Source organism: Erpetoichthys calabaricus, chromosome 5 (assembly GCF_900747795.2).
Source record: "Erpetoichthys calabaricus chromosome 5, fErpCal1.3, whole genome shotgun sequence".
Taxonomy (NCBI): domain Eukaryota; kingdom Metazoa; phylum Chordata; class Cladistia; order Polypteriformes; family Polypteridae; genus Erpetoichthys; species Erpetoichthys calabaricus.
This window is the reverse complement of record NC_041398.2, coordinates 242,585,654-242,599,676: the sequence shown is the minus strand read 5'-3', so window position 1 is coordinate 242,599,676 and position 14,023 is coordinate 242,585,654. Positions and strand designations below refer to the sequence as shown.

At 42.8% G+C, this 14,023-nt stretch overlaps 1 protein-coding gene across 13 annotated transcripts in view; it reads left to right on the top strand.

The window, feature by feature from the left end:
• arhgap10 (Rho GTPase activating protein 10) overlaps nucleotides 1–9,630 on the top strand; it is a 204,789-nt gene extending 195,159 nt beyond the window's left edge. The window contains exons 23-27 of one of the 13 annotated variants that reach the window (XM_051928142.1): nucleotides 5,343–6,128; nucleotides 6,188–6,440; nucleotides 6,519–6,990; nucleotides 7,147–7,226; nucleotides 7,305–7,399. In XM_051928142.1, the coding sequence (XP_051784102.1) occupies nucleotides 5,343–5,431 (89 nt within the window). In that variant the 3' untranslated portion in view covers nucleotides 5,432–6,128; nucleotides 6,188–6,440; nucleotides 6,519–6,990; nucleotides 7,147–7,226; nucleotides 7,305–7,399. Of the gene's footprint in view, nucleotides 1–5,342; nucleotides 6,129–6,187; nucleotides 6,453–6,501; nucleotides 7,252–7,287; nucleotides 7,404–7,443 lie in introns of those variants that run through there. The other 12 variants (XM_051928140.1, XM_051928146.1, XM_051928141.1 and 9 more) reach the window with 12 other exon arrangements.
• The last annotated feature ends 4,393 nt before the right edge of the window (nucleotides 9,631–14,023 follow it).

Genomic DNA, 14,023 nt, shown 5'->3' with positions numbered 1-14,023 from the left:
TTTTGGATGATCACAATACTTTCCCTACGAAATAGTAAATCGGACTCGGGGAGGTCTAAAACATCGGGATTCACCAAAATCTTGAAATCAAATTTTTGGACGATTCCAATACTTTCCCTATACAGTGGACCCTTGACTTACGAACTCAATTTGTTCGCGAGGGCTGGTTGTAACTCAAGTTGGTTGTAAGTCAAGACTATTTTTCCCATAAGAAATAATGGAAATACCCATAATGAGTTCCGAACCTCCCACAGCAACACTTACTTAACTTTTTTTAATAGAAAAGGGTTGTATAATGTACATAATTTACCAAAAACACCAATAATTTTTCTAATTTACTAACCAAGAAGTTATAAAAAGTGCCTAGCCTACCAGAAACAACAATTTCATACTGTACTCGCCATTTAAGTTGACATCTTTGGCTTGCAGGAAGGAAGGAGGAGGAGAATGAAATGGAAGGTGGTTATTGTTTGGAAGGAGTTTCCTTATACAAATCTTTTCTTTGTAAAATTGTCGAGATGGTGGATTTCGACATGCTGTACATACTGTATTAGCGAGATCAGTCACACGAACGCCACTCTCATATTTCCACACAATTCCCTTCTTCGTTTCGATTGTGATCGCTTTCTTTACCTTCGTTACCTTCTCTTCCTTCCTTAGCAATTATCGAAATAAATGATATAAATCACTGCACTGACCGAAATTACGTCCACAAACACACGTATCTGGGCTCCAACTGACGCTTACAAACGCTCTCGGCTGTTTGTTTACAATCGCACGTGACCGCATTCGGGTCGTAACGTAAGACGTTGGTTGTAATTCAAAACAAAAATTTTGGTCGTAAACCAAGTTGTTCGCATGTCAGGCCGGTTGTATATCAAGGGTCGCTTAAACCGCCACACCCATCTATAGTCAGTTCCCAGTGCAATTTGCCAGCACACCGGAGCTGATCAGTCAGCGGCGTACATTCATTGAGTAGCCACTTCATGACCACTGACGCCCCCTGCAGCACTGCAGCGTCACTGGCCCTGCGATTCAGTCGCTGCCCTCGACGAGCCTGCAGTCATCAGCGTTGGCCTCTTTGTGTGATTTGCTGAATTTCATCAATGGCGTCAGTTGCACCTTCTACATATCATAATAGATTGTTGCAGTAGTTTTTTATAGTTTTCACAGTTTATTGGCAGTGTGTTAAATGGTCTGCGCTGCAGTAATTGTGCTCTTTGCATGGAAAAAAATGTGTTCCATTAAAATTTCACTTTTTCTTGGTGAATTGTGACATTTCCTTAAAAAGTGCAGCAAAAAAGTATTTGGTGTCCGGTGGGTGCATTAACTTCCCATGTACAGTATCTCACAAAAGTGAGTACACCCCTCACATTTTTGTAAATATTATATCTTTTCATGGGACAACACTGAAGATATGACACTTTGACACAATGTAAAGTAGTCCGTGTACAGCTTGTATCGCAGTGTAAATTTGCTGTCCCCTCAAAACAACTCAACACACAGCCATTAATGTCTAAACCGCTGGCAACAAAAGTGAGTCCACGCCTAAGTGAAAAATGTCCAAACTGTGCCCAAAGTGTCAATATTTTGTGTGGCCACCATTATTTTCCAGCACTCTTGGGTATAGAGTTCACTAGAGTTCCACAGGTTGCCACTGGAATCCTCTTCCACTTCTCCACTCCTCCATCATGGAGCTGGTGGATGTTAGAGACCTTGCGCTCCTCCACCTTTCATTTTCTCAATAGGGTTTAGGTCTGGAGACATGCTTGGCCAGTCCAGCACCTTTACCCTCAGTTTCTTTAGCAAGGCAGTGGTCGTCTTGGAGGTGTGTTTGGAGTCGTTATCGTGTTGGAATACTGCCCTGCGGCCCAGGGAGGGGATCGTGCTCTGCTTCAGTATGTCACAGTACATGTTGGCATTCATGGTGCCCTCAATGAACTGTAGCTCCCCGGTGCCAGCAGCACTCATGCAGCCCCAAACCATGACACTCCCACCACCATGCTTGACTGTAGGCCTGACACACTTGTCTTTGTACTCCTCATCTGGTTGCCACCACACACGCTTGACACCATCTGAACAAAATACGTTTATCTTGGTCTCATCAGACCACAGGACATGGTTCTAGTAATCCATGTCCTTAGTCTGCTTGTGTTTCTTGTGCATCATCTTTAGAAGAGTCTTCCTTCTGGGACGACAGCCACGCAGACCAATTTGATGTAGTGTGCGACGGGCGTATGGTCTGAGCACTGACAGGCAGACCCCCCACCCCTTCAACCTCCGCAGCAATGCTGGCAGCACTCATACATCTATTTTCAAAAGACAACCTCTGGATATGACACTGAGCACGTGCACTTGACTTCTTCAGCCAACCATGGCGAGGCCTGTTCTGAGTGGAGCCTGTCCTGTTAAACCGCTGTATGGTCTTGGCCACCGTGCTGCAGCTCAGTTTCAGGGTGTTGGCAATCTTCTTATAGCCGAGGCCATCTTTATGGAGAGTAACAATTCTTTATTTCAGATCCTCAGAGAGTTCTTTGCCATGAGGTGCCATGTTGAACTTCCAGTGACCAGAGAGTGTGAGAGCGATAACACCAAATTTAACACACCTGCGAGCTTGTAACACGAACGAGTCACATGGCACCGGGGAGGGAAAATGGCTAATTGGGCACAGTTTGGACATTTTTCACTTAGGGGTGTACTCACTTTTGTTGCCAGTGGTTTAGACATTAATGGCTGTGTGTTGAGTTATTTTGAGGGGACGCCAAATTTACAGAAAGCTGTACACAGACTACTTTACATTGGATCAAAGGGTCAGATCTTCAGTGTTGTCCCATGAACAGATATAATAAAATATTTACAAAAATGTGAGGGGTGTACTCACTTTTGTGAGATACAGTATGTGGCAGTTTAAGGGTTAAATTGACTTGTGACTTTGGTTTCATTACAGACAGGCTGAAACCAAGGTATTTCGTGCTTTTTCTGGTCAACTTCATTCCATTTGTTAATGTTCATCCATTCCTGATTTTTCAGGCCTGCGACACATTTCAAAAAAAGTTGGGACGTTGGGGGGCACATTTGGGCCACTAATGAGGCAACATAATTCAGTAATGCTGTGATTTCAAACAGATACATGACTTGGTGTCCACGAAAGGCTGAGTCTTTGAGGAGCAAAGCTGGGCAGCGGATCTCCAGTTTGTCAACAGAAGATGATTGAAGTGTTTCAAAATGGTGTCCCTCATAGAAAGATTGGAAGGGTTTTGCAGATTTCTCCCTCCTCCAGTGCATAATATCCTGAAATGATTCAAGGAATGTGGAGGAATTTCAGTACGTGAAGGGCAAGGGTGCAAATCTAAGCTGAACCCCCCGTGGTCTCCGATCCCTCAGATGGCACAGCATTAAGGACCATCACTCGTCAATAACTGATATCACCACATGGGCCGACAAGGCCTGATGACTTTGGCAAACCTTTGTCAAGCACTACAGCACAGAGTGACACTCACAAATGCCACTTCAAAGTTTACTGTGCAAAGAAGAAGCCTCATGTCAACCGAGTCCAGAAATGGCATCAACTTCTCTGGGCTTGGAGGTGTCTGGGATGGACCATCACACAGTGGACATGAGTGCTGTGGTCAGACCAGTCACTACTCACGGTCTGTTTTGGAAGAAATGGACGCCGTGTGCTCCGGGACCATCCAGACTGTTCTCAGCAACAAGTCCAAAAGCCTGCAGGGTCTGTCATGGCGTGGGGTTTGTGTCAGCGCCCTTGGCACTTCTGTGACGGCAGCATTAATGCAGAAAAGAGCATTGAGATTTTAGAGCAACGTATGCGGCCTTCAAGATGACGGCGTTTCCAGGGACCTCCATGCATTTTTCAACAAGATGATGCAAAACCCCATTCTACACACGTTAGAAAGGGATGGCTACAGAAGAAGAGTGTCCGGGTACTTGACTGGCCTGCCTGGCAGTCCTCACCTGTCCCAAATAGAGAATGTGTGGAGGATTTGGAAGTGAAAAATGCCACGACAACCCCGTAGTGTTGGGACACCTTAAGATGTGTCTGCAGGAAGAATGGGACAAAATCCCACCTGAAATGCTTCATCGCTTGGCGTCCTCAGTGGCAGAACGTCTTTGAAGTGTCGTGAGGAGCAATGGCGACGTTACAAAGTGCTGAACGCATCACCGTCCTGACCTTTTTTTTTTTTTTTTGGAATGTGTTGCAGGCCTGAAATGCAGGAATGGATATAATATGAACAAATGGAATGAAGTCCACCAGACAAAGCATGAAATATCTTGGGGTCCTACTGTCTGCCATGAAATCAAAGTATTAAGAGTCACTGTGTGTTTATTATTTTATTTGCATTTTCCATATCGTCCCACCTTTTTCTGATTTGGGGTTGCTAGTTAGACCAGACTGTGTGTGTTGATTGTTGTAACTTAGATGAAAGTCAGACCAGATTTGAAGACAAATCTCCTATTTAATAAAATTCTAAGGTGTGTGTGTGTAGCTGGTTCCTCTGAGCGTTCTGATTGGTCAGTTTGAGTTTGTTCTGCTTGACCAGTTTGACTTTGGTGATGTGAGCACGAGACACACGAGGAGAAGTAAAGGCATAGGAGGCGCGCTGAGAGTCGCTTTCCAAAAAGATGGGAAGCATAAAAACCGAGCAGGAGTGCCTCAGAATAAGTGAGCGGGCTTCACGGGATGGCATTCGAGAGAGAGAGGCTGTGCCAGTCAAGAGAGGCTCAGACACATGAAGGGTGTTGAAGGGATCAGATATTTGAAACGGATTCAATTCCGGGTCTTCGATGGGTCACGTGAATCGATTATACCTTATTGTGGTCATTCCCAAAGGGTTCTCAGCCTTTCTCTTGTGTCATCTGTATCGCCCAACGTTAATACTACAGGTGGGCATTGTGAGCCTGGCACCCGGTTTATTGCCTTGGACCCAGAACTGTCCGAATAGACTCGGGCCTCCTGTGGTCCTGAAATGGATAAGCAGGATGGATGGATGGTACTGTTTATCTTTCTCGTGGCCTGGTTAGACCTTGCAGTTACTCAGGTCATACCATAAGAAAGGAAAGTAAGACCCCGATGACAGACCCCCGGCTCCTCCAGTAGCACCTGGAAGCGAGACAGCAGAGTGGCCTGTTAGCAGGTGAGTTGATTGCTTGTCCTGATTGGTTGGTGGTCCTGCGCTCTTGTTTTCCTCCTCTTCCCTTTCCAACGACACTACCCATGAATGACTGGGACTTTTTATTATTCCACCCCCCCCCCCCCCCCCCCCGCCCCCACTGGCATTGGTGTTGCACACGGTGGTCACGTCTGTTCTTTTTTTCTTTTGTAGTTGTGACATCGAAGGAGCCGGGCTGGCTAGAAGGAAGTCTTAGTGGAAGGAGAGGCCTCATCCCTGAGAACTACGTGGAGTTCCTATAGCTGGCAGACCTGAGCCCGTCTATTATACATGGTATCCATGATCTACAGTATGGCCGCATTTGTTCATTTTCTCTGTTTGCCCCTTTCTGTATATATTGTATAAGATGCCAACCTCAGGAATCGCAGTACACCTCACCAGATACACGAGAGAGGAGAGAATCGGCACAGTGGATGTACAGGATAGACAGATAAAGTGAGGGTACAGTGCATGGTATGGTGTATTATGGGGTACACAGTATACAGTATGCACCATATAGTCTATCACCCACCGCACATCGTCACAGTATACACCGTACTGTAGCTGGTGGTCATGCATATGGCACAGTAAATGGTATACCACAGCATGTATGTATGTACTGTGTGGCCGTTGGTCCTACTGTGTATGTGGTGCGTAGAGCAGTGCCAACAGTAAGTCACACTGCAGCTGGCGATGATTTGTATGACATATAGTGTACAGTAAAGAGTATATCATGGTAAGCACAGGACAGACGAGACTGCACTTGGTGATACGGCGTACCGCACACAGCGTACCACGGAGTGGAGAAGAAGGCAGGATTTACTGTACTGCAGCTGGTGAGGGTGTACAGCAAACTGTACGTCACAGTGTTTACAGCTCTATACAGTATGATGGAAAGGTGACACAGTGTGTATACAGTATAGAGTGTAGAGCAAATGATATATAGTACAGTATATACAGGTGGTGACAGTGTGTGTGGTATATAGTGTACAACAAACTACATAGTACAGTATGTACAGTATAGACTAGAATACAGGTGGGGACACAGTGTGTATGGTATATAGTGTATAACAAACTATATAGTACAGTATGTACAGTATAGACTTTAATACAGGTGGGGACACAGTGTGTATGGTATATAGTGTATAACAAACTATATAGTACAGTATGTACAGTATAGACTAGAATACAGGTGGGGACACAGTGTGTATGGTATATAGTGTATAACAAATGATATATAGTACAGTATGTACAGTATAGACTATAATACAGGTGAGGACACAGTGTGTATGGTATATAGTATACAACAAACTATATAGTACAGTATGTACAGTATAGACTAGAATACAGGTGGGGACACAGTGTGTATGGTATATAGTGTATAACAAATGATATATAGTACAGTATGTACAGTATAGACTTTAATACAGGTGGGGACACAGTGTGTATGGTATATAGTATACAACAAACTATATAGTACAGTATGTACAGTATAGACTTTAATACAGGTGGGGACACAGTGTGTATGGTATATAGTGTACAACAAACTATATAGTACAGTATGTACAGTATAGACTAGAATACAGGTGGGGACACAGTGTGTATGGTATATAGTGTATAACAAACTATATAGTACAGTATGTACAGTATAGACTAGAATACAGGTGGGGACACAGTGTGTATGGTATATAGTGTATAACAAACTATATAGTACAGTATGTACAGTATAGACTAGAATACAGGTGGGGACACAGTGTGTATGGTATATAGTGTATAACAAATGATATATAGTACAGTATGTACAGTATAGACTATAATACAGGTGAGGACACAGTGTGTATGGTATATAGTATACAACAAACTATATAGTACAGTATGTACAGTATAGACTTTAATACAGGTGGGGACACAGTGTGTATGGTATATAGTGTACAACAAACTATATAGTACAGTATGTACAGTATAGACTAGAATACAGGTGGGGACACAGTGTGTATGGTATATAGTGTATAACAAATGATATATAGTACAGTATGTACAGTATAGACTTTAATACAGGTGGGGACACAGTGTGTATGGTATATAGTATACAACAAACTATATAGTACAGTATGTACAGTATAGACTATAATACAGGTGGGGACACAGTGTGTATGGTATATAGTGTATAACAAACTATATAGTACAGTATGTACAGTATAGACTTTAATACAGGTGGGGACACAGTGTGTATGGTATATAGTGTACAACAAACTACATAGTACAGTATGTACAGTATAGACTATAATACAGGTGGTGACAGTGTGTATGGTATATAGTATACAACAAACTATATAGTACAGTATGTACAGTATAGACTTTAATACAGGTGGTGACACAGTGTGTGGTATATAGTGTATAACAAACTATAGTGTACAGTATAGACTATAATACAGGTGGTGACAGTGTGTATGGTATATAGTATACAACAAACTATATAGTACAGTATGTACAGTATAGACTTTAATACAGGTGGTGACACAGTGTGTGGTATATAGTGTATAACAAACTATAGTGTACAGTATAGACTATAATACAGGTGGTGACACAGTGTGTATGGTATATAATGTACAACAAACAGTATATCAACATATATACAGTATATGCCATGTGGTGACAGTGTATATACTGTACAATAAATGATATATAGTACAGTATATGCCATTTTACAGGTAGTGACACAGTGTATATAATGTACAACAAACTATATATAGTACAGTGTATGCCCTATTACAGGTGGTGACACGGTGTGTGTGTGCGTGGTACGTAGTGTACAGCCCACCCACCATATGTGCAGCATATCCCATATGACAGTTGGTGACGCAGTGTACGTGATGTATAAATGACATTCTATAATATGTGGAGCGTGGAGTAGAGCAGAGGTCAAGCCGTGTGTCGTATGCCCAGGGCGCACTTCATTGCAGTTGGTGATGCGGTGTTTTGTGTGCAGGACTGACGACCCTTGACTTGGCCATAGAGGTGTGTGTGTGTGTGTGTGTGTGTGTGTGTGTGTGTGTGGTGGGCAAGTGGGCCGCTGATGTGTCTCATGGCTTTCCCTCCGGAGTCTGCCCGGCTCACTGGAGAGGAGGCCGCTGTGCCAGAGCTCTTCAGGCAGTGTACACACTGTCTGTCTGACAGACGTCACCTTTGTGTCATCGTCACCTGGGCTAACTTAACTGTAGTGCGGTGGTCTGTTCCTGTTGCCCGGTGACTGACGTACAACAGGACATCGCACACAGTGTGTATTGTGACACCCCTGTGTCTAATTTGGTAGGGTGTTGATCGTATACAGTAAAGGGGCTCAGTGTGAGGTCTGCCAGACTGTGCCATGTGGCACCCACTCTTGGTGGTGTGCGGGTGATGCCGCTGTATGCACTACTGTATACTGTCTACTGTATTTATATTTAGGAGGGTGAGAGCAGCTAGAGAGCCAACCACTGGAAATTGTCACTGTTGTCATTGTCATTAATGTGACATTTTTGTTTTTAATTTTTTTTTTTTTTTATGCTGATAAGCTAACTTGATTGGGGGGGTCGAGTTGAAAAGCAAAATCTAAACGATTCTTATTTTAAATCTGAAGTTTCTGCATGACTTTTTTTTTTTTACCTAATTTTAAACCTTTTATGTTAAAATATGTAAATAAATAAATTAAAATGTCAAATGTTACAAAAATTCTGTATGTGTAAAGGAAGTCCAGCTGAATGTAATGACATCTGTGCTGCTTGTCTGACGCGACTTCACATTGGCTGAGGTGACGCCATCGTTCAAGAGCGCAGGAGGAGGTCCCACCAGGTGGCACCGTGTCTTGAATGGCCGCTGAGAGCCCACCGTCTGACTCTTGGCATTGACATTTGTCACCTTTTGGGCCGGTGAAGGCCCTGCACAGAGCGTTGGCATGCTCACTCCATTAAGCACCCTGGCACACGTGGCACAGCGGGCCTCCCTCTCGGCTCAGGTCCCTACCGTGGTTTGAGGAGCAGCAACTGGAAAGACTGGGAATGTTTAAAAAGCAGGAAAGGAGCCTCACGCTGCAGACAGAAGTTTGGATCGGTGGCCTTGACACCATGACATTGGGACACTGGGACAGACTGGACGCTTCTCGAAATCTGGATGGGTGTTTATGCGAGTGTGTGTGCGTCACGCAAGGGGTCTGAGATTTAGGAGCTCAGCAGGATTGTGCCATTTCACAGGGCACCGCTGCCAAACACCTCGTCTCCTTAGGCCTTCCGGGGTCTTCACACTGCTCTGCACGCTACACAGGGGGCGCCTGCTCAGTGTTTACGGAGATTTTAAGACTAAGCCTTGTCTGATGAAAGCGTCACAAATGAAGCAAACGCTAGTGTGTGCTGTTAATGTACAGTGTCACCTTTGGTGACGTCCGAGTGGCTGTGTCTATGCCAATAAAGTGACTTTGTCCATCTTATTAGCTGCTCTGTTGTTTTTATGTGCTTTAATTAATTACATGTATATAGCGCCGTTCTACCCTGCTCATGGCACTGGTCCTGCAGAGGAAAATCTAAACTGCACATTAAGTTTGAGCGAATCACAAGACGCCTTCTGTGGCTAATGAAGACGCCACTAACAGGCTGGAAAAGAACAACAGGCAAATAATAAAAAAGACGCCATGACTGAGCCCCCCCACCTCATCGACCCACCTACCCTCCCTCCCGCCTCATCTGCTCTACATTACCTTGGATTCCTGCAAGTCCAATGATCTGCCTCTGATGATGACACCTGCTAGGAGTGGAAAACTTAGGAATAAAAGAAAAATATTTTAAGATACGCGATTCATTTTCTCCCTTTATGGATTTACAACTACAAATATTTTGCTTAAAAAGAATCGGGATAAACCGAATTATATGACTCGCAAAAGCAGTTTGGCTACCAAAGCAGTTCACATGGGACGCGCTTCTCTATCGTCCCTTCTGTCCGCACGGGGCAAGGAAATTAAAACTCAGTGCGGTGCGTCTGTGTCAGGAAATCTGAGTGAAGACGCCACAGAACTACAAAGCTGATGAAATGAGGGAAGGAAGAAGGATGAGGTGGAGCTTGGGCTTTGTGGAATATAGTAGATCATCTGTCTGTCTATTATATAGCGCCTTTCACTCTATCTATCTATGCTATGTATATAGTGCTTTTCATATCTATATCTGTCTATCTTGTATAGTGCCTTTCGCTTTTATCTAACTATCTCTGTGTTATATAGTGCCTTTCATCCATCTATCTATGCTATTATGTATATAGTGCCTTTCACTGTCTATTATATAGTGCCATTCACATCTATCTGTATAGTGCCTTTCACATCTATCTATCTATGCTACTATGTATATAGTGATTTTTACTATCTATTATATAGTGCCTTTCACATATCTATCTATCTTGTATAGTGCCTTTTGCTTTTATCTATCTCTGTTATATAGTGCCTTTCATCCATCTATCTATCTATTATATAGTGCTATTCACATCTGTCTTATATAGTGCTTTTCACTATCTCTATCTACCTTGTATAGTGCCTTTTGCTTATATATAACTATCTCTCTGTTATAGTGCCTTTCATCCATCTATCTATGCTATTATTTATATAGTGCCTTTCACTATCTATTATATAGTGCCATTCACATCTATCTATCTTATATAGTGCCTTTCATCCATCTATCTATTATATAGTGCCATTCACATCTATTTTATATAGTGCCTTTTACTATCTATCTGTCATACAGTGCTTTTCACTCTATCTATTATATAGTGCCTTTCACATATCTATCTTGTCTAGTGCCTTTCGCTTTTATCTATCTCTGTTATATAGTGCCTTTCATCCATCTATCTATCTATTATATAGTGCCATTCACATCTGTCTTATATAGTGCTTTTCACTATCTCTATCTACCTTGTATATTGCCTTTTGCTTATATATAACTATCTGTTATATAGTGCCTTTCATCCATCTATCTATGCTATTATTTATATAGTGCCTTTCACTATCTATTATATAGTGCCATTCACATCTATCTATCTTATATAGTGCCTTTCACTATCTTATATAGTGCCTTTCATCTATCTATTATATAGTGCCATTCACATCTATCTTATATAATGCCTTTTACTATCTATCTGTCTTATATAGTGCCTTTCATTCTATCTATCTATTATATAGTGCCTTTCACATATCTATCTATCTTGTATAGTGCCTTTCACTTTTATCTATCTCTCTGTTATATAGTGCCTTTCATCCATCTATCTATCTATTATATAGTGCCTTTCAGTATCTATCTATCTTGTATAGTGCCTTTTGCTTATATATCTCTGTTATATAGTGCCTTCCATCCATGTATCTATCTATGCTATTATGTATATAGTGCCTTTCACTATCTATCTATCTGTCCCATATAGTGCCTTTCACATCTATGAAATGTACCGAATTGAATGTCCTCCCCAGTCTTTCTGTTATATGGGATCCCGAGCTGTTTCTTTGTTTGGTGGGTGCCACAACGTGCTGTACCAGTGACTACTCACCAGCCTGACCTGAATTTGCAGGTGATGCCAAACTACATGGACTGGCAGATAACTGAGAATCCATTGAATCATCACAGAGGAACTTGGACAGCTGACTGGCTTGGGCAGATTTGTGGACGATGAAATGTAATGTCAGGAAATGTAAAGAATTACACAAAGGAAGTAAAAATGTGAGGTCTGAATACACAATGGGTGGTCTGAAAATCGAGAGCCCACCTTTTGAGAAGGAGTTAGGAGTCGTAGTGGACTCAACACTATTAACTGGCAGACAAGCCATTAAGAAGGCTAACAGGTTATATAGCGCCTTGATGTGTGGAGTACAAGTCACAGGAGGTTCTGTTCAAGCTTTATAACACACTGGTGAGGCCTCATCTGGAGTCCTGGGTGCAGTTTTGGTCTCCAAAAAGACATAACAGCACAAGAGAAAGTCCAGAGAAGAGCAACTCTACTGATTCAGAGCTACACAGCGTGAGTTATGAGGAAAAATTAAAAGAGCTGAGCCTTTATAGGAGATGAAGTGGAGACCTGACTGAAGTGTTTAAAATCATGAAGTGAATTAGTCCAGTGGACCAAGACGGTGACTTGAAAATGAGTTCATCAAGAACACGCGCTATATGATTGATAGATAGATAGATAGATAGATAGATAGATAGATAGATAGATAGATAGATAGATAGATAGATAGATAGATAGATAGATAGATAGGAAAGGCGCTATATGATTGATAGATAGATAGATAGATAGGAAAGGTGCTATATGATTGATAAATAGATAGATAGGAAAGTCGCTATATGATTGATAGATAGATAGGAAAGGTGCTATATGATTGATAAATAGATAGATAGGAAAGGAGCTATATGCTAGATAGATAGATAGATAGATAGGAAAGGCGCTATATGAGATAGATAGATAGACAGATAGATAGATAGATAGGAAAGGCGCTATATGATACAAGGGGGAATCAAGCTAAAGTTAGAGAATGAGATTTGTTACAAAATGGAACGAACCTTGACAAAACTGCTCATGTCATTTCTTAATGTGGTCTCCACCCTTCTCAATACACTTGTGCCACCTGCCTGGCAGTGCCCGGATTCCAGCAGAATTAAAGGTTTTGTCTTGTCCTCACCACCACTCGTCCGCCCGAGTCGAACACTCCATGCTGAGGGGCACTCCAGTCACTGTGACTCCAAGGCTTGTCTGGAGAAGCTGAAGTTTGAGGTATTGCCACATCCTCCTTATTCGCCTGATTTGGCACCGTGTGATTTCCACCATTTTGGACTACTAAAAAACAAACCATCTGCGTGGTCGTTGATTCAAGACAGATGATGATGTGAAGAAAGCGATGCACAAGTGGTGGCGAGGACAAGACAAGACCTTTTATTCTGCTGGAATCTGGGCACTGCCAGGCAAGGGATGCAAGGGCATTGAGAAGGGTGGAGACGACATTGAGAAATGACATGATTTGTTTTGTTCAGGTTCGTTCCATTTTCTAATAAATCCCATTTCCCAGTGAGGCGCTATACAGACGTATTGTCATTGGTATGTTGAAGCCCCCCATTGGTTCTGCTAAATAATTCATTGGCTGAAAGTCCTCAGTGGTGTTGTGTCACAGAGAGAATGTGCAGCGTTGTTCATAACGGCACTCAGTTTTGTCTTCATTCTCTCCTCTTCTTCTGCCTTCAGGGGGTCCGCAGTGTGTCCCATAACTGAGCCTGCCCTTTTATTTAGCTTGTTGATTCGGTGGTCCTCTCTTGAAGTGATGTTACCAGCCCAGCACACCACCCTGGCCATCACAGAGTTATGTAAAGGAGGTCACTTCCCACATTAAAGGAGCTCAGTCGCCTAAGGAAGAAGTGTCTGCTCTGCCCTTTCTTCTCCAGTTCCCCTGTATTCTGAGACCAGTCCAACCTCTTGCTAATGGGGACCCCCAAGTACTTGTAAGAATGGACCCTCTCTACATCCACTCCCTCAATAGTGACCGGAAATGGAGGCTCTTTGGTGCGGCAAATGTCATTCAGCAGTTGCCTAGTTTTGCTGATGTGAAGTTGCAGATGATTCTCAAAGTTCTCCCCGTGACTCCTCTCCTTTGTCTCTGCCCCCCTTATCAGTACCCCCTTAAGTGACCTGACAAGTGACCTGACCTGCTGTTATATTTTTAGTCTGAGGTGCACAGAGTGAAGAGAAGAGCAGACAGGCCTGTTTCTTGTGGTGCTCCAGTGATGGTGGTCTGCCTGACAGATAGTCCATCATCCAGGACACCACAAGCTCATCCACCCGGATATCTCTGAGTTGACCCCTTAACA